The 27,997-nt window shown below is 39.3% G+C and overlaps 1 protein-coding gene across 1 annotated transcript in view; it reads left to right on the top strand.

Annotated features, from left to right (window-relative positions):
* LOC109071183 (msx2-interacting protein-like) overlaps positions 1-26,981 on the top strand; it is a 37,854-nt gene extending 10,873 nt beyond the window's left edge. The window contains 13 exon segments of the mRNA XM_042713188.1: positions 14,217-14,377; positions 14,550-14,750; positions 14,851-15,002; positions 15,109-15,234; positions 15,476-15,589; positions 15,705-15,818; positions 15,903-16,003; positions 16,091-16,187; positions 16,190-23,794; positions 23,910-24,257; positions 24,373-24,567; positions 24,713-24,871; positions 25,058-26,981. Coding sequence (XP_042569122.1) covers positions 14,217-14,377; positions 14,550-14,750; positions 14,851-15,002; positions 15,109-15,234; positions 15,476-15,589; positions 15,705-15,818; positions 15,903-16,003; positions 16,091-16,187; positions 16,190-23,794; positions 23,910-24,257; positions 24,373-24,567; positions 24,713-24,871; positions 25,058-25,189 — 9,505 coding nt within the window. The 3' untranslated portion in view covers positions 25,190-26,981.
* Positions 26,982-27,997: the final 1,016 nt, after the last annotated feature.

Here is a 27,997-nt window from a genome sequence, read left to right as displayed (position 1 = left end):
TAAGAATAAAACAGAATAAAATTGCAGTAAATTGCATTTTATTATTTTTTTCCTGTAAACACACAGCTTATACCTGGGAAACAGCTTTATAGCTTATGCTGTGAAATTGTAAACAATCCTTCGAATAAAGTGCCAATGGCATGAAACCTGAATGGAACTCACATTTTAAAATAAAGTTTAAAGTAAAATCCATCAGAAGGTTGTCAGGAAAAAAAATTGGACACACAAAAAACCTGCTGTGTGAAAAAGGGCAGTGAATACTTAGAAAAAAGTGCATTTCAAATACATTTAAACATTAACCTCTCTCAATCAGTCATAATTAGGCTGCAAGACTGAATTATGAACTGGTAAACGACAAAGCTTTAAATGTTAATTGTTAAAAAGCAAGCAATGTTATCAGCTTTTACGACTAAACATTTGCAAAAACAACATTGTACTGCAGAATCTGCACAAATAAAAGTCTTTGCACACTGTGATTTTCATCGGATTTTAAATATGTAGTGGTCCTTATAACAGTGCAAAATTCAAAAATGTAATAAAGCGATAAAATGTTAACAAAACAGCTTATGCCTGAACTGAGAGGAATTCGACTACCTGTGGGAAATGAGGCAGAACACTATTCACTCATTATTTGAGAAAAACTTTGCATTGCAGTGCAAAAAGGTCAACATCGTGTCCAAATGTTCAGGGTTTAACAGTTAGGGAGAGGGAGTAAAATCTTTGCGTGGCAGGGGCAGCTGCCACTGAGACCTGTCACTTGACCCGTCACCGCTAGTGGCAGCTGTCACTCGACCCGTCACCGCTAGTGGCAGCTGCCACTCGACCTGTCATGGATAAACGCGCCTGCCACTCGACCTGTCACGGATAAACGCGCCTGCCACTCGACCTGTCACGGATACCCAGGTGAAAAAAAGTACACTTCTATAATGTACTTAAAGTGCTCTGTTTTCGCGCACTAATTTTGTACTTAACATAGGTTACTAAAAATTATTCTTTAGTACTTCTTAAGATAATCTTAAGAGCGTCTATAAGTGCACTTAAATGTGCTATTTTGAGACACCATGAAATATGAACTAAAATGTGCTTTTAATATACTATCTCTGTATTTAAAAAATGTATTTAAAAAAATGTATTTAGTTACCACTTGTAGTCCACTATGGGTTCAAATGTACTATAAGTGGTAGGCCTATCTAAATATATGTTTTTAAATACAGAGATAATATATTAAAAGCATATTTTAGTTCATATTTCATGGTGTCTCAAAATAGCGCACTTGAGTGCACTTAGATGTTCTTATTAGTATCTTAAGAAGTACTAAATAAGTTTTTTAGTAGTTAGAAATTAGTGCACGAAAATAGAGCACTTTAAGTAAATTATAGAAATGTACTTTTTTTCACCTAGGTAACCCATTTGTCACTCGACCCGTATGAGGCGCCTATGAGGCGCCGCGTAGGATTTAAATCAAACTTCGCTTATGAATACATGCATAAAACACGTGCATATAAACCTATACATTACTCACATATACATGCATACTACTGGATGTTCACAAATACATATATGAAATACACGTGCAAACTAATATGAAATCGATACCAATACATATAATGTTAACAATGAATGCATACACACTTGTGAATAACTTGCGTATACATATAAACTTGACGCGTGCATACACCTACTGACATTCGCATATATGTATAAGCTCGATCCATGCATATACACCTACACACACTCGCGCATACATATAAACTCGCTGTATACAAACACAACTGCACATACTCGCATATACATATAAACTTGATCCGTGCATATATACCTATTAAACACTCCCACATAAATGTAAACTCGATGCGCGCATACACATCCATAAAACACTCGCGCATACATAAAAAATAACATTTACTAATGTATACAGCTCAGATAAGAAAGACACATGCTTTATTTGTGTACATATATATATGCAAGTGATTTCATATGTGGATGTGCGTGAACTTTTCAGTTTAAACGGAAGGCATTTCAGTGTAAAAGGAAGTCGTTTAAGCGTGAACGGAAGTAACCTGTGTATATACCGCATTTGCAATGGACAGGGATCGTGCTACAACTGAAGCAATTAGCATTTTGTGAAATGTTCTTTCTGCGCCCACTATTATAATAACACGCAAACCATGCCAACATCATCCGCCGGCAAAGTTCACGGACCATGATATCACACTCGCCAGCAGTAAGTTAATTGGCAGTCTCGATCTAGAAAAAGGTGAGAATTTCACAATTTCACTTTATGCAATCTTCATGAAATACCTTCCAAACGCTATGCAGATTACACAGAGAGAGAGAGAGAGAGAGAGAGTAAAATGTCCTGCCTCTATATATGTGTTCCCAACTAAGTCCCAGTTTCAATAGTGAGCTTAGCCATTTTCAGAATTAAGGATGTCAAGAAATGTAAATGTGGTTAATTAAAGTTTGCTTTTTGTTAAACTGTGTTTTTTTTTACAGGCCAAGGACACACTACCATCGGACTTTTAATAAGGATGTTATCGTTGACCTCCCCTGACGATAATGTAGTAGCTAGTAAAGCAAAAGAAAAAACAGCACTTGCATGAGATTGGACACATATTAAATGCGTTTGAATTTGACAAAGCATGGGATAGAAATCATAGAAAAAGTGCTACATGATTTAAGGTAAAAAATATATTTTTTAATATGTTATAGTTATTGTAAATGTTTTACTTCATGATGTAGCTATTATTTAAGGGTTTAATTAGGGGTTTATTTATCAAGGGTATTACAGTAAAACTTTTGAATGGGGGTCATTTTTATAAATTCAGTTATTATTTTGTCTTGTAGAGTATATGTAAACATCTCATGTGAAATAGCTTATTCAGGACAGAACTAAATTAAAAAAAATAACATGCAATTTTCATGATCCCTCAAATTTTGTTTCAACTATTAATATTTTGCACATTCTGCAAAGGGTTTGTAAACTTATGAGTGCAACTGTATGGCCTAAAATAACCCTAAACCCTATAAGGAAGCCCATATGGGTAAGAAAAAAAGTAAATCAATTAAACTTCATAACCAAAAAAAAACAAAAAAAAAACACACACACTCCAGTCTTACCAAGAGTAGTGGTCTTAAGGTATTTATGTACAAGGCCTTCAGCTTGAACATCTTTAAAATCAAGCTGCTATCCAGTTCCTGACCTTCACTTAAGGTGTAATGAGCTTGTTGCCACATCCCATAAGTATTTCCAAACTGCACACAATTAAAACCAGTGGTACTAATAAACCCTTAAATAATACATCACGCAGTAAAACATTTACAATAACTATAACATCTTAAAAAATATATGAAATATAAACTTTGCCGGCGGATGATGTTGGCATGGTTTGCGTATTATTATAATAGTGGGCGCAGAAAGAACATTTCGCAAAATGCTAATTGCTTCAGTTGTAGCACGATCCCTGTCCATTGCAAATGCGGTATATACACAGGTTACTTCCGTTCATGCTTAAACGACTTCCTTTTACACTGAAATGCCTTCCGTTTAAACTGAAAAGTTCACGCACATCCACATATGAAATCACTTGCATATATATATGTACACAAATAAAGCATGCGTCTTTCTTATCTGAGCTGTATACGTTAGTAAATGTTATTTTTTATGTATGCGCGAGTGTTTTATGGATGTGTAGGCTATGCGCGCATCGAGTTTACATTTATGTGGGAGTGTTTAATAGGTATATATGCACGGATCAAGTTTATATGTATATGCGAGTATGTGCAGTTGTGTTTGTATACAGCGAGTTTATATGTATGCGCGAGTGTGTGTAGGTGTATATGCATGGATCGAGCTTATACATACAGGTCCTTCTCAAAAAATTAGCATATTGTGATAAAAGTTCATTATTTTCCATAATGTAATGATAAAATTAAACTTTCATATATTTTAGATTCATTGCACACCAACTGAAATATTTCAGGTCTTTTATTGTTTTAATACTGATGATTTTGGCATACAGCTCATGAAAACCCAAAATTCCTAAAAAAAAATCTCAAAAAATTAGCATATCATGAAAAGGTTCTCTAAACGAGCTATTAACCTAATCATCTGAATCAACTAATTAACTCTAAACACCTGCAAAAGATTCCTGAGGCTTTTAAAAACTCCCAGCCTGGTTCATTACTCAAAACCGCAATCATGGGTAAGACTGCCGACCTGACTGCTGTCCAGAAGGCCATCATTGACACCCTCAAGCGAGAGGGTAAGACACAGAAAGAAATGTCTGAATCAATAGGCTGTTCCCAGAGTGCTGTATCAAGGCACCTCAGTGGGAAGTCTGTGGGAAGGAAAAAGTGTGGCAAAAAACGCTGCACAATGAGAAGAGGTGACCGGACCCTGAGGAAGATTGTGGAGAAGGACCAATTCCAGACCTTGGGGGACCTGCGGAAGCAGTGGACTGAGTCTGGAGTAGAAACATCCAGAGCCACCGTGCACAGGCGTGTGCTTTTGAACCAGAAACAGCGGCAGAATCGCCTGACCTGGGCTACAGAGAAGCAGCACTGGACTGTTGCTCAGTGGCCCAAAGTACTTTTTTCGGATGAAAAATGTCATTCGGAAATCAAGGTGCCAGAGTCTGGAGGAAGACTGGGGAGAAGGAAATGCCAAAATGCGTGAAGTCCAGTGTCAAGTACCCACAGTCAGTGATGGTCTGGGGTGCCATGTCAGCTGCTGGTGTTGGTCCACTGTGTTTTTATCAAGGGCAGGGTCAATGCAGCTAGCTATCAGGAGATTTTGGAGCACTTCATGCTTCCATCTGCTGAAAAGCTTTATGGAGATGAAGATTTCGTTTTTTCAGCACGACCTGGCACCTGCTCACAGTGCCAAAACCACTGGTAAATGGTTTACTGACCATGGTATTACTGTGCTCAATTGGCCTGCCAACTCTCCTGACCTGAACCCCATAGAGAATCTGTGGGATATTGTGAAGAGAAAGTTGAGAGACGCAAGACCCAACACTCTGGATGAGCTTAAGGCCGCTATCGAAGCATCCTGGGCCTCCATAACACCTCAGCAGTGCCACAGGCTGATTGCCTCCATGCCACGCCGCATTGAAGCAGTCATTTCTGCAAAAGGATTCCCGACCAAGTATTGAGTGCATAACTGAACATAATTATTTGAAGGTTGACTTTTTTTTTTGTATTAAAAACACTTTTTCTTTTATTGGTCGGATGAAATATGCTAATTTTTTGAGATAGGAATTTTGGGTTTTCATGAGCTGTATGCCAAAATCATCAGTATTAAAAACAATAAAAGACCTGAAATATTTCAGTTTGGTGTGCAATGAATCTAAAATATATGAAAGTTTAATTTTTATCATTACATTATGGAAAATAATGAACTTTTATCACAATATGCTAATTTTTTGAGAAGGACCTGTATATGCGAATGTCTGTAGGTGTATGCACGCGTCAAGTTTATATGTATACGCAAGTTATTCACAAGTGTGTATGCATTCATTGTTAACATTATATGTATTGGTATCGATTTCATATTAGTGTGCACGTGTATTTCATATATGTATTTGTGAACATCCAGTAGTATGCATGTATATGTGAGTAATGTATAGGTGTATATGCACGTGTTTTATGCATGTATTCATAAGCGAAGTTTGATTTAAATCCTACGCGGCGCCTCATATAAACCCATTATTACTCCAACCATTATTTTAAATTGTAATAATATTTGACAATAGTACTGTTTTTTTTTTCTGAATTTTTGATTAAATAAATGCAGGCTTAGTGGGCATAAAATACTTATTTCAAAAACATTACAAATAGCAATGTGTGTTACCTTTTACCAGTACTGTGTGTGTATATATATATATAATATATATATATATATATATATATATATATATATATATATATATATATATATATTATCTATATTTATAAAATGTATGTAAATAACACTTATTTCTAATCTTAAAAATGCATGCAAATTGCAATAGTGCACTTTTTGGAAGTTTTATCACAACAAATTGTTGGAGAAATACTTAAACAATAATAAATATTCTTTTTATATACATGTATTGCATTTTTGTGTAATTTTATTATTATTATTATTATTATTATTATTATTTTAGGTTACTGTTGTATAACTTGGTTTCAAAGCTACAGTGTGTATTTCAGATTAATGAACCTGGACTCAGTGTCATAATTTAGAAAGCGGGGCAGGCGCGTATATCCCTGGCAGGTCGAGTGACAGGCGCATATAGCGGTGACAGGTCGAGTGACAGGAGCGTATATACGTGACAGGTCGAGTGACAGGCGCATATAGCGGTGGCAGGTCGAGTGACAGGCGCATATAGCGGTGGCAGGTCGAGTGACAGGCGCATATAGCGGTTGCAGGTCGAGTGACAGGCGCATGTAGCGGTGGCAGGTCGAGTGACAGGCGCATGTAGCGGTGGCAGGTCGAGTGACAGGCGCATGTAGCGGTGGCAGGTCGAGTGACAGGCGCATGTAGCGGTGGCAGGTCGAGTGACAGGCGCATGTAGCGGTGACAGGTCGAGTGACAGGCGCATATAGCGGTGGCAGGTCGAGTGACAGGCGCATGTAGCGGTGGCAGGTCGAGTGACAGGCGCATGTAGCGGTGACAGGTCGAGTGACAGGCGCATATAGCGGTGGCAGGTCGAGTGACAGGCGCATATAGCGGTGGCAGGTCGAGTGACAGGCGCATGTAGCGGTGGCAGGTCGAGTGACAGGCGCATGTAGCGGTGGCAGGTCGAGTGACAGGCGCATGTAGCGGTGGCAGGTCGAGTGACAGGCGCATGTAGCGGTGGCAGGTCGAGTGACAGGCGCATGTAGCGGTGGCAGGTCGAGTGACAGGCGCATGTAGCGGTGACAGGTCGAGTGACAGGCGCATATAGCGGTGGCAGGTCGAGTGACAGGCGCATATAGCGGTGGCAGGTCGAGTGACAGGCGCATGTAGCGGTGGCAGGTCGAGTGACAGGCGCATGTAGCAGTGGCAGGTCGAGTGACAGGCGCATGAAGCGGTGACAGGTCGAGTGGCAGGCGCATGTAGCGGTGACAGGTCGAGTGGCAGCTGCCACTAGCGGTGACGGGTCGAGTGACAGGTCTCAGTGGCAGCTGCCCCTGCCACGCAAAGATTTTACTCCTACTGCAGTTAGGCTTGCTCTCTTTTTAGAAGATATGTTTCCTGCCGCAGAAAACAGCCGCAGTTTACAGTTTACTCTTCTTTTTTGAAGGCTCAAAGTAAAGTGCTCCCACACTTTGGATGACTTCGTCCGATTAGTTTTATCTTCCGCTTTTTTCTTTTTTTTCTTTCTCGAGCTTACTCCACTGCCGCCTGCCTCACCCATCACGCTGAATGCTGCAGAGACGCTGTGCGGGAAGCACGTGACATAAAACGAGGACAGCTATTGGCTATTCGCTGCTTCTCCTGCTGTACTGGCTGAGTAAAACCTCCGGTGGCTCATTACTGCCACACTTTGGTCACCGCAGATTTAAAAATATGCACGAAATGAGCCGCTTATGGCAAATAAAAAATTATTTAGCAACGAATCGATTACTAAATTAGTTGACAACTATTTTAATAATCGATTTTAATCGATTAAATCGATTAGTTGTTTCAGCTCTATTGGTTTTGTCTCGTTGTGCCGGTGTTCTGACCAGCACACACATCACAAAATGGCAAGGGGCATAACATTTCCGTCACACGCTTGAGGTATTCAGCCAATCACAATGCACTGGATAGCTGGCCAAGCAGAGCACACTTTGTAAAAAATCGGCGTGTTTCAGAAAGGCGGGGCATAGAGGAGCAACAATAATGTACAAATGTATGTGGAAAATAATGTGTTTTTTGAACCTTAAACCACATAAACACATTTCATTACACCAAATACACCAAATAATGTTTTTTAGCAACAACATATAACCCCTTTAAAGTGGTGGAAATAGTTGTGTTAAATGCTTATAAAAAGTCATTGAAAAGAGCTTGAATTTCTCTATCAAAAGGTAGTACAAACCCTGAAATGAATGAATGCACAGAATTCTGTGCAGAGTTTGAATGATTCTCACACAATCTCGCAGCAACCTTATCATTGTGTGGCAAATTCAAATGCTTCTCACTGGATCTCGCAGCACTGTTACATCTGTGCAGTAACAGGGTCGCGATCATAACTTTGGCTCCCGAATATAGATGTTCTGAGGTTGGGCAAGTTTGTTTGCCTTGCGGGCCGAGCTGATAAACGGTCCGCGCTGCACAGCTCAAACGAGTAGCATGGTTTAATTTCGCTTTCGTTAGCTGTTTGATGTTTCTCAAATGTAACAGTAATGGCAGCGCTTATGAGCTGGACAACTTGGTGGTCGCGCCAGTGTGACTGTTCACAAAAATTAGTCGCACCGGCAGAAAAAATTCCTAAAACACCTCGTTCAAACACGTCCCCACATTTCTACTACACTGTTTGGAAAAATTAGCATAACACCGCCCAAATGTATATGAAAAAAGAAGACGTAACTTTTATTCTTGAAGTAGTATTAGGCTCATTCTAGATGCATTGGCGCTGCACAGACCGACCGGCGTATGACATCAAAGTACTGTATTGGAGTACATTAGAGAGCAAATTACTCTTTAAACTTTTGAATCGCTCTCTCGTGGTACTTTGATGTCATACATCGATTGGTCTGCGCAGCGCCTATGCATCTCAAACAAGCCTATTGTTGCCGCCGCCACTGTCGTGGTGCCGTTGAGCGTTTTGCTTGCGAAAGCCAAACTACTTTGTTTTGCCTTCCAAAAGAGGACGCAACTATAAATCAGTGGTTAAGTTTATTTACAACATTGTTCCAAAACAGTACAACCCAAATATTTGAGTATGTGCAGTGCATTTTACAGAGTTAAGTTTCTTGAATCTGGTAAGGGGCGTTACATTTCCGTCACATGTTTGAGGTATTCGGGCAATCACAATGCACTACATAGCTGGCAAATCAGAGCACATTGCGCTTTTCAGAACAATGAGCTTTGTAAAAATCGACGTGTTTTAGAAAGGCGGTGCATAGAGGAGCAATACATTATAATGTACAGGAAGTCATGGCTTAGTGGTTAGAGAGTTTAACTCCTAACCCTAAGGTTGTGGGTTCGAGTCTTGGGCCGGAAATACCACGAATGAGGTGCCCTTGAGCAAGGCACCGACTCCCAACTGCTCCCCGGGCACCGCAGCATAAATGGCTGGCCACTGCACCGGGTGTGTGTTCAAGGTGTGTGTGTGTTCACTGCTGTGTGTGTGCACTTTAGATGGGTTAAATGCAGATCACGAATTCTGAGTATGGGTCACCATACTTGGCTGTATGTCATGTCACTTTGTACAGTGTGAAAAATAAATACGTTTTTTGCACCTTAAACTGCGTAAACGCATTGCCTTACACCAAATACATAAAATAATGTTTCTTTTTTTTTTTTTCGTCATATGACCCCTTTAATCGAGTCCAGTTTTTATGTAGCCTGCTGATTTTTGTTCATGGTATTCAGTTGCAACAAAAAGAGACACAGAACAAATATGTTTGATGTCTAAATGTTTGAATTATTTTTTTTTAACCACATTGGAATCGAAACTGTGAATTGATAAGAATCGGAATCGATAACCAGAATCGGAATTGATAAAATTCCAATGATACCCAACCTTAGTTATCACTAAACAGCTGGGTGAAACATGAATTCATAGACTTCTTGGCTTGCACCTCTGTTTTGTTGACTCTGCATAACCAGGTAATATATCAGTTAAAATGGTGAAAAACAAACATATAGATGAGCTTCTTTCTTAGTAAATCATTACCAGTTACAGGAAGTAATTGGAAACCAGTTTTAACAACGACATCATACGTAAATGGTCCAAATGTCAGGAAAGGTGTCTATGTAAATTTCAGTATTTTCAACTGAACTAATTAATGACAGCGGCAATGTTACAGAGTCATAAAACTCTATAAAGGCTTTTTCACACCAAGACAAATGTTTGGTGTGATAAACACTTTAATTTTAATTAATTACAAACCAGCACAAACATTCACATGCAGAACCAGTCCACTTCTATCTGTATTCTTGTATTTGATGTAGTTTGATAAATACCAAATTTGCTAAAAAATTTAAATCATGTGCCCCTGTCCTGTGTAATGCTGAATTCTTGCTTTTTCATCATTCAGCATGTTTGCTGTTTCTTTTGCACTTGTCTGAACTGACAAATCACATGCAAAGTGTAGGGCTGGGCGATTTTGCAAAAAATTTAAATCTCGATTTTTCCAGAATGTTTGACTGATTTTTTTTAACGATTTTAAACTAGTCAACTTGAAAATGTAACTACAACATGATTCAAGTTACTTTTTCTTTATTAACCTTCTAGTTAAAGAAAATTATATTCCAAGATGCCAACATGATGTAAATAATACAAGGAAATAATAATACAAGGAAAACTATTTTAGAAAATCTCACAAGTCAAGGTAATTCAAATTCAAAATGACTAAAGATAACACCAGTTTATTAACTATAAATGTTCTTTAAAAACAACAGCAGCTTTCAGCCTGTCACCATGATGCAAACATGCAGTAGTAGTTCTTTACAGGTTTTTTATTCGATTGCGCTGCTTTTCAGTTGTTTTTTCTAGTGGTCGACCGATATTGTTTTTTTTTTATTTTATTTAGATGACAAGTACTTTTCACAAATAACAAAATATTTAATAAAAATAAAATTAAAAAGGGAGTAAACTCTGTAACCAACTGGGCACACAGTATTCTGGGAAGTTTGTATGCATTGGGAATCATATTTTTCAAATAAAGCAAGGGTAACACTCATTTTACATACAGCACACAGAGAAAATGACATGAATATGGCAGTGGGCAAATGCATGAAGTGCAGCATAATTTGAAATCACGAGTTTGAAGTTTACAGCATTCAGTTCACACGGACCGACCGTCACACAGAGAACACTCGATCATGCTGGATAAAAATGCACACTTCACAAGATCTCACAGCTGGATTCATTTTTTCTGTGTAAACATGAATGTGTTTGACTGTTGCGCTCGCATCTTTTGCAGTGTCTCATGCATGAAACGCTGTTCTAAAACACCGCGCTCAAGTTAAAAGAAGTTCACGCCCATCTTCTAGCATGTTTTACCTATTCCACTGCCCATGTCACATCTTTGACAAAACATAAGTGCTGTGTGAATGACACCTAGCGCTTAATTTATGGTCCTACACAGAGCTTGTCACATGCGAGCAGTTAATCACGTGCGCCGACATGTGGTTGGATCATTCTTTTCTCTTTACTGTTATCACCGGCATATTGTAAAAGTGTCTAATTCTAACATATGGTAATATTTCTATTCAAAATTCACGATTCCTTGATTTCTAAAAAATAAAATCATGTCAAAACAAAAGTCACCCAGCCCTAGCAAAGTGTATGTCTTTTTGTCAACAGGCCTTAAAGTGCCCGTTTTATGCCATTTTTAAGGTTCCTAATATTGTTTTTGGAGTCTCCTACAAAAGGTTTACATGCATGCAAAGTGAAAAAACGCTTTAGTTATCTCAAGAGATACATTTTTATATCAACTGATTTTCCAATGAACTGTTCGAAGCCATTCTAAGATTCATCTCTCTAAACCCCTCCTTTCTGTGAGCGCTCTCTACTCTGATTGGCCAGATGGCTAAGTCTGTTGTGATTGGTTGATATGATACGCCCATTGCCATAGTTCCGTATTTTAAACGCTTGATAGAAAATATAAATATCTATTATTTATCATACGTACAGTTTGTGATTCAGTGGAGCCAGGTGGTCAAAATAAACTGGGTACTAAGCCATCTTTCAAGACAAAAAAGATTGGGCTTGTACTGCTGTAAATTTTGACCACTGATTCTTTGCTGCTTCATCGTTCAGAAGTTAAAATAAAACAAATTTACTTTAACAGCGTAGCACACGGCATGATGTTAACCACACAAACAAACTACAGTGTTTGAGGGCAGGTCAAGTTGGAACAACACAGAACATAGACAGGCGTTATGTGTAACCCCATGACGTGAAGCCTCGTTTCGGCTGTTCAGAGTCGAATCTTTTGGGAGACAATAACTTTATTTATTGTGCACAATTGGCTTTAAAACTTTGCAGATTGTTTACATTCACATACAGCTACATTACACAAGCATGAAAGGCAGTATTCGAAATGATATAATAGAGGCACATCAAAACGTGAGTTGTTGACTGACCTAGTTGATGTTGCGTTCTTTCATCCTGTGATGCTGACCGGGCCAGAAACTGGCTACAGGCATTGGGTCAGCCATCAATTAATGATATTTCAGAACCATTTATGTGCAAAGAGGCATTTTGAGAGTGATTAAGATGCCCCTGTGGCTTTAGGACATCAACACAGACCTTCACTTGCAATGAAATTTGCGTGCCTTCAATTCTCTGGAGACAGGACACAGGTCATGTTGAACATCTTTTTCACTACTGATAAGCTACTCTTAAATATAATGTAGAAGCTAAAATTTTCTGTGAAGCAGCTTTGCAGTGATTTGTATCGTGAAAAGTGCTAAACGTATAAACGTGAATTGAATTGGATTTTTCTGCTTGTGTCTGTTCTTCTTTAAATGTTACTGCAAGGTCACACTATTTTTCTTCAGTGTCTTTTAAAACTATGTATGGTTACCTCTAGGAAATGCCTCTTAAACACAGCTGTTCCATGTACAGCAGCCAGACAGCAAACAGCGTAAGGGAGGCAGAGACAAATATCAGCAGACTGATGAAAAGCAGGAGCTAGCTCTCTTTGCTATCCTTTCACTAGCAGGAAACACCAAAGATGTCTGTGACCATTTCGAAATGTTGTTAAACCTCCGACTTACAAGTCAGGAATGAAATTATTATTATATTTTTGTTATGGATACCTAAGGGTAATTTATCAGAGAGATAATCACCCAGATGGTGAAAATGTTCTTCTCGTTATGATTTTATTTTTGCTGCACCATAGTAATTAATATGTATAAACAAAGTTTTGTTTGTAAGAGCATGCAACAAACAACCATTTTTCTATTATTTAGCTGTGAGTTTCCTTAGGAATTGAGTGCTGTATATTTATATTTGTTTGTTAACATGCAAGTAATCCTTTTTTTATGAATGCAGAGTTGTTTCTTTTATAAATAAAGGGCCATTGTGCATAAAAAAAGCATATTGTTTTCCTATATGTTAGGTGTATTGTACGCTTCTTAAGGAGAAAATGCTGTAGGGGAATTTTAAGAAACAACGGCTGGTGTATTTTCACACTGCCCACTTGAACTCCCCCCACCCCCGTGAGATCCAGTTGGAACTGGAAATTTCTAGCCACTGCTGGCTCCCTGCCCACTCCCACAGGCCAGCCCCTATCAGCCGCACTTCTGAGAGAAAGAGCGAGTGAGAAAAGAGGGCAGTGCAAAGATGTAAACAGACAAAAGGAAAGTCATGTATATGGCTGAATCATATTGAGGAAAGAAGTATCCACTGTAACGTCACAAGTGTCAGTGTTAGGCAGTGAAGATATATTCATATGTAGCCATTTAAATGCATAAGCATAATGAAAGAAAGATGGATTTGTGAATATATGCATGTATTTATTTATTAATTATTATTATATTTAAAATCCTGTGCTTGGTTCTTTCTATACAAATAAACTGATTGATGTCAGTGGCATTTGGATATGTAGCGAAATTAAGCATTCACTCACTACTTGAAACCTGAAAATAACAAACACCAGTGTAGTATGTATGTGGATTTTGTAAACCACCTCATACAAATGAATGTGAGTTGTGCTTGCCAGGGCTTTGTATGTGATTAGAGGAATTAGATTGAGATATCCACCTTTTTTCCCTCTGTAATACTCTGTTGCAGAGGCCAAAAAAAAGATGACCTAGAGTGTACATATTTTCACCATCATGGAGATGCACTATTTCTTTTCTGCAACACTAACAGAATTTCTTTGTTGCAATAGTGCCTCTCTGAGGTGGGAAAACAAACTGCATGAATAAACTGTATTACTCTTTATATATATATATATATATATATATATATATATATAAACTGCATGAAATCTATATATATATGTACTTTATATGTACTATAAGTTTAGTAGCTTTTTTTTTTTGTAATTCTAAGCATGTTTGTGTTCTTCTTCTCTCACAGTAGTGATTCCAGCAGCAGCTCCAGTGGTCAGTCTCCAGCTAGATCTGTTCAGTCAGCAGCTGTACCTGCCCCTCCTGCTCAGCCCCTACCTTCACTGGACAAAGATGAACCTCGCAAAAGTTTTGGTATCAAAGTGCAGAACCTCCCTGTGCGCTCAACGGGTGAGGCTTTTATGAGTTTAAGTCAAAATGAAGACATACACTTTTCAAACAGCAAAACAAAAAACATATTGCCCAACTGATTTAAGCATTATCTTGCAGTACACTTTGGTGAGACAGCATCTACTAAGAACATTTAATAATAATGTAATTATGCTCTCCCTGTCTATTTTAGATACAAGTCTGAAGGATGGTCTTTTCCATGAATTTAAGAAACATGGCAAAGTCACATCAGTTCAAATTCATGGTGCCTCTGAGGAACGGTATGGATTAGTGTTCTTTCGCCAGCAAGAGGATCAAGAAAAAGCTCTAAGTGCATCTAAAGGGAAGCTGTTTTTTGGCATGCAAATTGATGTCATTGCTTGGCATGGCCCAGGTGGGTTCCTCGCATTTAGTACAGAATCTGTTGTTGTTATTATATTAGATTTTGAAGTAGCATTGGACCCAACATTGTTCTCTAATCTATTGCTCAATAGAAACAGAGAGTGAGAATGAGTTCCGACCTTTGGATGAACGAATAGATGAGTTTCACCCCAAAGCTACAAGGACATTATTCATAGGAAATTTGGAGAAAACCACAACCTATCATGATCTGCTTAACATATTTCAGCGTTTTGGAGAGATTGTTGTAAGTAAACATTTGAAAGTGTGATTTAAAAATTGTCTAAAATGTTTTTAAAACAAAGTCACTGTATTAACACTGCCAGTTTATGTACATATTCTGTTTTTACCAGGATATCGATATAAAAAAGGTAAATGGTTCCCCACAATATGCCTTTCTCCAGTATTGTGACATAGCAAGTGTCTGCAAAGCAATTAAGAAAATGGATGGTGAATACCTTGGCAACAACAGGTTAAAGGTGAGGATGAGATCAGATTATTATTGGACTTTTTTTTTTTTTTTTTTTTTTTCTCTCTTTTTTTTATGTTACATATAGCTAACAGCCAATTCTCAGTTAGTACAATGAGGAAAAAGAAGAGAAAAAGTGTTTCCAATTATTAATTTTTTTATTATTTGTACTCATTGTAATTAAAAACTATAGATTACAAAAGACATATTGATTGTCTTAATGTGATTTTTTTTTTTTTTCTTTCCTTCAGCTTGGTTTTGGCAAGAGTATGCCTACAACATGTGTATGGTTGGATGGCTTGTCCTCCAGCATTACTGAACAGTATCTCACAAGGCACTTTTGTCGTTATGGACATGTTGTAAAGGTGATTTACATTTTTTTTTTAATTTTGTTCTGTTTTCTTTCTTCGGTAGAATAAATGCACTGCATTTTGAAGTTCACTTGTCTTCTTTATATTAATTTTTTATTTATTTATTTAGGTTGTGTTTGACCGATTAAAAGGAATGGCCCTCATCTTATATAATAATATAGAGTATGCGCAGGCCGCTGTCAAGGAAACAAAGGGTTGGAAAATTGGAGGAAATAAAATAAAGGTCTGTAATCTATTATGAATTGTACCACTGACAAACCCACTGTTTCTTTGTTTAACACTGTTAATTAATAAAATTTGTTTGCAGGTTGACTTCGCCAATCAAGAAAGCCAGATGGCTTTTTACCGTTCAATGCAGGCATCTGGACAAGACATAAGAGATTTCTATGAAATCACAAATGAACGAAGGTAAGATGTATGGCAACACGTCTTTTATTTTGTAGAATCATCCTTTCATATTTATTCATTTAGTTTATTTAATTTTTTTTCTTGCAGAGATGAGCGCCGGCCGCCATATCATGAGTTCACAGCTGAACGGGCATACTATGAGAATGTTCGTGCGTGAGGTTGTTTCTTTGAGTGTGGATGTAGGTAGAATATATTGTGAGAGGTGTGGGGTTTTTTTTTGAGTGTGGTATTTTTATGGGGGATTTTTATGACCCACGATACTATGATGACCCCCGTGAATACAGGGATTATAGAGACCCATATGAGCAGGATATTCGAAAGTACAGCTACTTACAAAGAGAGCGTGAAAGGGAAAGAGAGCGGTTTGAAACGGATCGTGAACGAGACCACGGTCAACGAACAATTGAACACAATCAAAGCCCTTCCCATCCACGTCGCCCTGCTAGTCCTGCTGCTTCCCCATCCCTTTCTGAACGTCCTCCCAGTGACTCTGAACATCAAGTTTACAGCCGCTCATCAGAGCGAAGTGGCAGCTGCAGTTCACTTTCTCCACCACGATTTGAAAAGCCAGATAAAATTCGTTTGGAGAGGCACAATAGGAGTGATAAATCAGAGAAAGACAAATCACTATTTGAAGCAGAGCGTGGAAATGGAGGAGAAAAAGACAGACGTGCTGGACGTAAGGAAAAAGGAGACAAGGACAGGACTGAGAAGCAAAAGCTGAGGAAATTAAAACTTGCATCCCCTACTGTTCCAACATCAGAGCCAGACCTTGAACTTGACAGGGACATTAGCCCAGAGGCTAGCTTAACTCTTCGAGGTAAATCCAGCAAATCATTGATCAAAGACAAAGACTACTCTGGAAAAGGAAAACTTGATCTGCCACCTTGTGTTGTCCAGCTAACAAGAGTAAAGGAGAAGGAAGTGAAGTTAATAGACAGTATCCTCAGTGAGACACAAAAAACAAAGGTTGGGAGTGACCCTGTTCGGTCTCCAACCAGCCCACCCTCTTCTGATCACAAAAGTATGCCTTTCCGCATAGAGACTCAGGCTAGAGACTTCTTTAAGCATGGAAAACATCTCAAGGAGAAAGGCTTAGCTAGTCAAGTTGAAGTTGTGGATAAAGAGGGCAACGTGAAAAACAAAAAATACTTCAAAACTGATCTTGTATTTGACACTAACTCTTCTGTGGAAGCTGACCGCTTAGCTGCACGAAAGAGGCGCTTTGAAGAAACTTCTGGAAAGGCTGACCATTTAAAAAGGATAAGTCAGGAGGAGGATGAAGGGAAGTTAAGGAGAATTATTGATGAACCATTGCTGAAAGACTTTGATTATGATATAAAGATGCAACGAAAAGAAGTGTATAAGAGAGAAAAAATGAAGCCAGAGAGGATGGTTACTGTTAGTACTACAAAAGAAGAGCTGGACACTCTATTGTCAGTAGGCCCCAGTCTAGACCTTCAGGCTCGACTTGGGGAACCAACTGAGGAGGCAACAGATCCTTTAGATAGCCTTGATCAAAAGACCGGTACTATTGGAGCTCATAGTCAACCAAGTTTCAGTCTTGCAGTCTCTGATGATGGAAGTGTAGATATGGAATTTTCAAAAGACCAAGAACAGCAGCACTTAACAAGCTACCACATACACTCCTCAAGGATAGAAAGAGACTCTGAAAGTAAAGAAAGGTTGCTCTCAGACATTGATCACTCGCAGAGTTGCAGAAAACAAATGGAGCAGAACCGTCGCCTACAGCAACAATTGCTAGAGTATGATAAATCTGATAAAACTGAAAGCACACCCAGCACCGATGCAGAGGACTTTGAGCATCGAAGTCTTGTGCACGAGGTAGGAAAACCACCTCAAGATGTAACTGACAATTCACCACCCAGCAAGCGAAAGAAGTCAGGACCATTTGAATTTGATTTTGGCTCTAAAAGAGCACGAGATTATCAGAGGTTCAAACACATAAATGATGAACCTGAAAGGAGACTTGCTTCACTTCCAGGGACACCCTTTGCTGAGGATGCATCACAGTTGCTGGAAAAAGAGCCAGATTCACCTGTGGCAATAAGTAAAAATTGCTTGCAATTTGATGTATCAAAATACAATATTGGCAACTCAGTGCGCCAAGGGCTTTCATCGCATGCAGAAATTTTGAAAGTGAAAACATCAGTGACAGAAGAGGAGTTCTGTTGGGAGAGCAATATTAGGCACGGCACATTGAGAGGAGAAATGAGCTTCCCCACCAGTATTGTTAAGCGGGAAAGTATTCGAAAACGTCCTGAACGTGAATTGGAACCTGGAGAGGTTCAGTCAGACTCTGATGAAGATAGTGAAAGCAGACACCTTTCACTAAAGCCAAATTCTTTCAATAGAGAGGACGAAGAGAGGCTTTCAGATGTGAAGTCTTCTGAGTCACTTGAAAAGAACAAGTTCTATGAATTTGCATTGGATAAGACCATAACACCAGACACCAAAGCTTTGCTCGAGCGTGCTAAGTCATTGTCTACATCTAGGGAAGAAAATTGGTCTTTCCTTGGACATGACACAAAATTCAAAAGCTTTCGGAATAGCAAAGACAAAGAGAAGTCTGAACCCACTCCAAGGCCTATTCCTTCGTGGTACATGAAGAAAAAGAAAATTCGTTCTTATTCTGATGGAAAGCTTGATGATAAAAAGGAAGATGCCAAGCATGATGAACAAGAACGACAAGAGCTCTTTGCTTCACGCTTCCTACATAGCTCTATCTTTGAACAAGACTCAAGGCGACTTCAGCACCTGGAGCAGAAAAATAATGACCCTGATATTAAAGTCGGTAAAGATAGTATTACAAGCGATTCCCAAGAGGAACAAGCTGGAGCAGGAGGATCAGATCCCTCTCAAGAGCCAAGAGTACTTTTTCATAGCCGCTTCTTAGAACTTCAGCAAAAAGATAAAAACCAACAGCTGCCAGTTTCAGAAAGAATTAGTGTAACTGAGGAGGAGGAGGAGGGGGAGGAGGAGGAAAAGACATTGGATGAAGAATTTGAGCCATCCCCCAATATATCAGAAATTTCCCAAGAGTTAACAGTTAGTCATATTCCAGCTACAACATCACCAATGTCTCTGTCTAAAATTTCAGAGATTTCTGAGCAGCATGATAAGCCAGATTTGCCCTCTACATTTACAAACAAAGATGGTCCAGAAATAGTGAATGAGCAGTCAAAAGATGCTCCAGTAGATTCTCCACCATCAATTAGCCTAAAGGAGCAGAACACAGCTGTTCCAGTTAGTTCTACATCCACTGAACGCATGATAAAGGAAGATGTAACTGTCAAAGAACCTAGTGAAAAGCTGAGTGAGTCCATAAGAACTGTAAACCTAAGTGTTGAACAGGATATTGATGTCAAACCTCCTACTCCTGGTGCATCTCTAAGTAATATTGTGCCAGAATGTGATCCTTTTCAGGCAACTTCTCCATTGTTTTCAAAGCCCAGTCAAACTCAAGAGATCAAAGAGCTTCCAGAAACAAAAACAGAACCTGTTAGTCCTTCTCTTTGCAAGGTTGCATCCCCACTGGATGTGGAGTTGCCAGAAACAGAACCTGAGCTTGAACAGGTACAGCCACCACGTAAACAACCCAAGAATAAAAAGATAAAATCCGTCTCACCAACACCAATCCCTCAGGGTGCTAATGAGAAACCAGCTACACGAAAGAGCGAACGCATTGATAGAGAAAAGCTGAAAAGATCTTCATCCCCCAGAGGAGACTCTACAAAACTCATTGCTGACTCCAAAAACTCTGCAAAATCTCCTGTTCATGCAACTGATTCAGAGCAGGGCCATGAATCAAACACAAACCATGGCAAAACACGGCAGCGACGGAATGTGCGGTCTGTCTATGCAACACCCCATGAGGATGAGGCTCCTCAACACCCAGGAAAAGAGATTACAGAACCTTCTCGTTCCACCCGTAAACGCTGTAGTGATAAGGAGGCTGCAACACAGCAGATGGCAACCACACTTGGTAGGAGAGGTCGTCCACCCAAAACTCGCAAAAGAGATGATGATATGTCTCCAGTTAAGGGAGATCAAACAAAAAATTCTGAGAGTGAAGACACTGAAATGAAGGAGTCAACAACTAGTGGAGAAATATCTAAAACAGCTGAGACATGGCGCTCTCCGCGATCCCAAAAGGGGCAGTCCTCACCAATAAGAGCAGGACAAAGTAGAAAAACATTGAAATTGGACAAAGTTTCAGGTAGCCCAGAACCCATTCAGTCAGATTCAGCAGTGGTTGATGTGTCACCTGCCCTAGATCACCAAACTGAATCCAAAGATGAAACTTCAATGCAGGTTGGACAGTTGTCACACGATACCAAGCAACATAACATATCTAAAAGAGAAAAAGATATTACACATCCTGGTGAGGAAAAATCAACAGATATAGAAATCACTTCTGTAGAAAAAACACAGGCTTTAGATCAGAAGAAGGTCAAGGCATCAAGGTCAACACGGAACACCAAAATAATACCTGATGATAATTCTGTCAATGTTGTTAATCTCACTGTGGATACAGTTAAGGATGCCCTTCATTCAGGTGATAATAAAGCTGTGAGTTTGGAAGGGTCTTTGGAAACCAAAACCACACAGTTAGTAAAAGAAGACTTAAACGTCCCAATTTACCACAAAGAGGAACATGTTCACGGTCTTGAGGAAAAAGAGTCTCTTTCAGAAATCGAGCCTCCTACTGATCCCGTGGCTGCCTTCCTTGCCCGTCAAATGGAACTGGAGAGGGCAGTGGAGAATATTTCAAGACTTACAGATGAACAGCATCCAGCACCTTACAAAGAACCTCGTGCTGAACCAGCTACCCTAACACCAGCTGTTATAGTACAACCTGCAGATGAGACAGAGGTAGAAAAGCCAGCCAATCCAGCAAGTGAAACTGAACTGGCTGCTGCAATTGATTCCATTACTGCTGAGGATATATCAGGTGATGCAGATGGATTCTCTGCTCCAACAACATTCACAGCCCTCCTTCCCACACCAGAGGCACTTGTTTTGCCAGTATCAAGCGAGGGGATGGAACCTGAGACAGACTTGACTGTAAAGACTATTGTAGAATCTGAACAAGATGGTGTTATTGTTCCAGACTCTAAATCTTCTCAAACAAGTAACACAGATACTTCACTAACAGAATCTCCATTATCAGAGGCAGCCAAAAAAGGAGGAAGAGCACGGCCAAAAACACCAAAGAAATTCAGAGGTCGGAAGGTTTCTTTAAACAGAAAATTAGAGTTCACTGATGATGCAGTGCTGGAACCTGAATCCACTATAGTTAAACTTCCAGAATCTATCCCAGAAGAAATTCAAACTGCCAACCCTAAGGCAGCGACATCAGCAGCTGCAGCCGCTGTAGTTACTGTTGCTGCTGCATGTAAACATGAAGCTACAGCTACAGTGACTTTAGACACTCCAAAAGAGGCAGAACAGCCGGCTGTTGACCAGCCCGAACCTCAAGAATCTGCCTTCCACTCTGGGAATAACAGTCCTTCTTATTTAAGGACTCAACAGCCGTCTCCTGAACCAGTAGCACCTGCCCTTATTTCACCTACAACTTGCCTGAATTCACCTGCATCATCCAAAACTCCTCTCACACATCCTGAGTGGAACACTAGAACAGATGAGAAAGGAATTCCGCCTAAACCACAAGTTAGTGTGGCATTGTCTACACCAGGAGTTGGGGGACCCCCAGCAAATCCACCCATGCCCCCGGACACAAAGGCCTCTGATATTGACCCAAGCTCCAGCACATTGCGAAAGATTCTTATGGAACCAAAGTATGTGTCTGCTTCAAATAGCAATGCAGTCCCAAGTATGCAGTTCACAACCACAACAGCAGATGCACGGATATCTGATAATGAAAATTCAGTTGAGGCTGTGCTGCCTTTAAAGACCTCTCTACTTGAAGACAGACCTAGCCCTATTACTCAACTTGTACCCCGTACAACACCACCACAACCGCCACCTCTGCAACAATGTGAGTCACCACAGATCCTAAAGGAGAAACTGGCTATAACTTCCACCGCTACTTCAGTCATTAGTCGGATCCCTATGCCTTTTGATTTTGAGGACACTCCTCGTATCTCGTTAAGCAACCGTAGCTCTGGGATGTCCTTACCCAAGCAGAAGTATCGTACAAGCTTGAATGATAATAGCAGGTATCATGGGCTTAACCCCTCTGATGATGGTGGAAGTGTTGGGCGCCCTGTTGTTGAAAGCACACATTGTAACACAGGGTCAAGTACTGGTTTGAGGGTCAATACATCCGAAGGTGTGGTCGTTTTGAGTTATTCTGGACAGAAGACAGAGGGACCACAGCGGATCATTGCTAAAATAAGTCAAATCCCACCAGCCAGTGCAGTGGATATAGAGTTTCAGCAGTCTGTAACAAAATCACAGATAAAACAAGAACCACCACCTCACCCCTCTACTCCAAAAGGATCACAGACACCCACAGGTTATGGACATGCAGGGGTAGTATTAGCTGGCCAAACATTCAGTGCTCAGCCTGTTATTTCCTCAATTAAACAGGAAAGTCCTAGCTTTGAAAAATCTGAACCATCCTACCACACTGGCCAACAAGGAGGTTCTGTGAAAACCTACCAACAATCCACAAGCCATCCTCAACTTCTGAGGTACGGTCTGTCAATTACACAGCAGCAGCATATTAAGAAAAATGGAGCAGCTGAAACCGTTTCAATTAAAGCTGAGATAAAACCATCACAGACCTTCAATATTAAACCAGTTTTAAGCCCACACCACCCATCTTTGGCAGGCAATCACATATTAACATCTAGTGCTCCACACGAAAGAGTGGTCTCACAACCCAAGCAAGATTCACATTCTCCAAGGGTGTCAGGCCATTCCACGTCACCCTTTCCAAAAGTTTGCCCTCCTACCAGCTCAGTTGTTTTGGGACCAACTGGTCCTATATCTCAGTATGTGTCAAATATACACCATGCTGAGCAGTCAGTTATCATGCCCCCTCATAGTGTCACCCAGTCTGTGCCAATAGGTCATTTGTCCCAAGGAGATGTCAGAGCCAGTACTCCATCATTATCTGGAATAGGTTATGGAGTCCGTTCAGAAAACCTATTATCGCCTCGATCCGCACCTCCACAGCGCTCCACAACACCTCAACCTGCAGTAATCAGAGATGTTGTACTGAAATCACATTCAAGTTCATCTGGCGATGGTCAAGTTGTTGGGACAAGCAATGACAATATGCAGAGTCTCCCTCAAGGACTTTGTAGAGCTTCTGCACCACAGATACAACCGGAAAGCATAGTAATGCAGCCTGAATTCAAAGGTCTGCATCACAGGGCATTGCGTCTCGATCAGTATGCCAGAGATTTACGTATGCTTGTGCACCAGCATTTGACCGACCATCCAGGTGTTGTTGAAAGTCGCCAAACGCGAACACCAGAGACAATGCAGTCATCTTCACACATATCATCTGCTTCTTCTAAAGTCTCCCCTGTGGTAAAGAATGCTCCACAGACTGTGAGGGATGCATCAAAAGCAATGGAGCTTAAGATGCCACTCTCCCCTCACTCAGACAATAGGATAATAGGACACCCAGCTGGCTCTGTGATGGTATCTCCTCAAGGAGTTCAACTGATTCATCCTGGAAATGCAAACTCCATGTCTGAATACTACAGAGAAATGCGTGGCTTCCATCCTCAGTATTCAGGTCATTCAGTAATTGGAATTAACTTGGCTAATCGTGGAATTGCTGCGTCACAGGTGAGAGTTTGTTTTGTGCTCAACAATCCTAATTTGAGTATTACAGTTAACAATTATATTAGCCATGAAAGTATTTTTTATCTTGTTTTGACTTAAAATGTACGTTCTTTATCAGGTCTCACAAATTGATCATGGTCAGAGACACAAGGTTCCCTCTGTCTCCTCCATTGAGTCTGTGGGAAGTTTCGGCGAATCAAAACTTGAGGGTTCTCACATTCGACGCCCAAGCTCCATGGATTTGTGTCAGATATCACGAGTTCAGGGTGAGACTGGCTCCCCCTCTTACACTTCTCCAGTGACTATAACACCCAAATTGGAGATGCCTATCACTGTGCAGAAGGGACCTCAAGGACCTATTTCTAACCAGATGCCACCTCCATCCTCAGTCAGTTCTCAGATGCGATCAGACTTTAAACTTGACCACACTGGACTTCGGTCTGTTGATATGGTGCAGTTGTTGACGGTTTGTAATCTTTTTTTTTTTTTATTAATGTTTCTGTTTATTTTTTACTTCCATCAGAAGTTGAGTGGAAATAATTCTTTAGGTTGTAACAGTGTTTTTGTCTTCCTTTATGCAGAAATACCCAATTATTTGGCAAGGTCACCTGGCACTTAAGAATGACACTGCAGCAGTACAGCTGCATTTTGTGTCTGGAAACAATGTTCTGGCTCACCGTTCACTGCCACCTCCAGAAGGAGGTGCTTTTCTACGAATTGCCCAGAGAATGCGCTTAGAGGCCTCACAACTTGAGGGAGTTGCAAGACGTATGACTGTAAGCATTCTGTCTACTTTTATAGCACTTTCTCAAATCACATTAAGTCTAATTTATACGTGTCTATTATAAAACTAAGCAAAATTAAATCAGATGAAATCTCTGGACAGTATTAAGAATTTAAAGGAAAAAACTTTTTTCCTAGGCTGAAAATGAATACTGCCTTCTGTTGGCATTGCCTTGTGGACTGGACCAAGAGGATGTCCACAACCAGACCCATGCTCTTAAAACTGGTTTCATCACTTACCTGCAAGCAAAGCAAGCTGCTGGAATTATCAATGTCCCGAATCCAGGTTCAAATCAGGTTAGTCCTCCCAAGAACGTGACGATTATAATTTATGTGCAGGACAGAGTTCAGTGTGAGAAAATAGCTTGGGAAGATGCTCATGTCTAACCACTCGGTAAAGATTAGATGCTTACATAAGTGAAAATAAATAATTTAAAATTGTACATTCCACAAACAAATATTTTTCTTCTGTTTTCTTTGTAGCCAGCCTATGTTGTCCAGATTTTCCCTCCTTGCGAGTTTTCTGAGAGCCACTTGTCTCATCTCGCTCCGGACCTTCTCAATAGCATCTCCAGTATCTCTCCCCATCTTATGATTGTTATAGCTTCTGTATAAGAGGGAGATCCCAGCTTCCAACATGCCAACACCAGCCTTTGGGACTTACCTTTTTTTTGTACTCTGGAAAGCACCTCAATGTTAGTCAAGTTTACTCCTTTTTGGCCATGTATTCACTCTTTTTTTTTTTTGTTCTTTCACCAGCCTTTTAATCCATTGACTCATTGCCGCATCTGTTTAACTGTGTATCACCTTAAAGTACACAGAGATAAATGGAGCTATCTACAACGATCAATTTTCTGATCTCTCTTTTTTTTCTTCTTCTTCTTTTGGAGATTTGTATATGGTTTTTAAAACACTGAAGATGTTTGGGATTATTAGGACTTTAAGAAACTTTTTATTGATTAAGAATTTTTTTTTTTCTGAAAAATTTTCAGACCAATCATTGCACTATGTTATGAAAATCAACAAATTTGTACAAATTTGGTTATTGAAATTGTAATTTTACTTTATTACTTGGACATGCTTCATTCACCAGCCATTTTTTGTGGTAGAGACTAAAAATGTTATCTAGTCAAAGTAATTCAATTGAATTCCTTTGACAAACTTTATAAAAAAAAATATAATGTAATATAAAGCAGCTACTGTTCAATCATAAGTAAACAAGTTACTTCCATGTTATTTGTAGAAGTGGCGCTCAATATAGTCCTTGTTATCTCTGAAAGGGACAAAATGTGGGAGCATTGTGAGTTGTACAGTTTACATTTGATGCCTCAATTGGGGATTGTATGTATACTTTTTTCGCTTTCCTCTTAATATTGCAAAAGTGAATCAGGCGAAAGCCTGGTTGTAAATATGATGTATATTTAAAGACTTTCAAAGCAGTTGACAAGCATAACAAGATTGACAACCTATTGCCATCAACCGTGAAAGTGAACTGTCAGTTACCACTTGATTATCATTTCAGATTATTGTTTAGTTGACGTTTTTTGAAATCAATCCTGTGCCATAATTTTTAAATGGAGAAAACTGTATGAATTGAGATTCATCAAGTTTTATTTTGATACTTGACTTTGTATTTGTCACTTGATCTTTAAGAACTGATTTTACATTGCCTTGTTTTATGCTTTTTTGTCCCCTACCTCTATTTCAGCCTTTTTTTTTTTTTCCATGTCGATAACTATTTGGGGGGGGGGGGGGGTCTGGACTGATAATGATGTCCTTAGGACCCCTGAAGTGTTAAATTCTGTTTTCCACTGTTCTTTCTTGGTTTTTTGAACATACCTCTGAATGTCCAACAAGAACAGTGCAATGCAAGTGGTAAATATACTTTGTAAAAAGGAAACAAACAAAAGAACAAACAAAAAAAAAAATTATGAAAATATGTACAAATCTTTCAGGAGACATGATAGAGACTGCCTTTTTGGTCTCCTTTCTTGATTGGTGTCTTCTTGAGCCAAGCTGTAAATAATCATTTTCATTTTGTGTCGCTTTTTTTCTGTCTTTTATTTTTTTAATGTCAGGGTCATTATTTTGTTTTGTTAAACGAAACAAAAGTATGTAAAGAAAACCGATGCAGAAAGTAAACTATGAGTCTTAGTTTTGCAGTTTCATTGGGTTACTACAAATTCTCATGGTCATTTTGAAGGCACTTACATTTTTGATACACAAATGAAAAAATATTAAAATACCAAACGAAAGAGTAAACAAAAACAGCCGATCTTAAAATTTTGTCTGATTTGTCTTTTCATCATTTTGAGTGTATTTTGCTGTTCCTCTATGAGGACATTTAAAGATGTAAAATAAATTTTGTTTAACACCTTTGCAGATCATTAAATGGTCATTCACTCGCTGCCTGTTGGTGTAATTATTTTTATTTCTTTTTTTGCCTTTGTTCTGATTTCCATTCACTATGAATTTTACACTTGTTATACTTGCCTATCATCATGCACTGGTGTTGGTTAACTTCATTATTTTAAGAATAGCCTATTTGTAATATGACAGCCATTGACCTACAGTGGTAGTGTCTGTAACAGCCCCTTGATGGCAGTATTGTGATGATAATAATAACGTTCTGTATTTTCATCTAATGGTTTATTGTGAGTTTTGGCTTATAGTTCACTACAGCCTTTTGTGTGGTTATACGGTGAACGTGAAAAAGACGAGTTATATCTAGTGTTTTTCCTGAGACCCAGTACATCTGACGATACCCTAAACTCTACTTTTTTTTTTCTTTTTTTGTTCATACAATAGAAGTCAATGGTAACCTAAATGGTCTGTTACCTTTTTAAAAAATATCTTCTTTTGTGTTCTGCATAAGAATGAAATGTTTACAGGTGTGGAATTACATGACGGTAAGTAAAATGACAGCGTTTTAATTTTTTTTAATGGAACAGTCCATTTAAGGGCATTCTTTTATAAATGCAATTATTTCAATGTTTTGCTGCTTTCCAAAAAGTAAGCAAAATATTAGCCAAGTATGCTTGTATGCAAGATTAATATAAACATTTAAGAATAAATGTTTGTGTATTTGTAGGCCTATTTAGGTGTGTGTGTGTGTGTGTGTGTGTGTGTGTGTGAGAGAGAGAGATATTTTTTGTCCTGACCAGCTCTTGGTTTGATTTGCCTGATCCCGTATCAAATTCACAAACCCGCATGATGTTCCACAGGGAATTCATAGCAATCCCAGGGGCCGTGTTTTGTGGTCATGCTGGCATGACCCTGAAGATAAGGAAATTTGTGAATGCTGTGAGCTGGAAGATACATCACAGAGAAAAGAGTCTTCATTTATCTAATGATCCAAATGTTTTCCATCCCGACCACAGCACACATTATTTAAGAATACTATCTTTGGGTTTAAACATAGAA

The sequence above is a fragment of the Cyprinus carpio genome, chromosome A23 (assembly GCF_018340385.1).
Source record: "Cyprinus carpio isolate SPL01 chromosome A23, ASM1834038v1, whole genome shotgun sequence".
NCBI classification, from domain to species: domain Eukaryota; kingdom Metazoa; phylum Chordata; class Actinopteri; order Cypriniformes; family Cyprinidae; genus Cyprinus; species Cyprinus carpio.
Note: the sequence above shows the minus strand (reverse complement) of the source record. Positions and strands in the feature narration are given on the sequence as shown.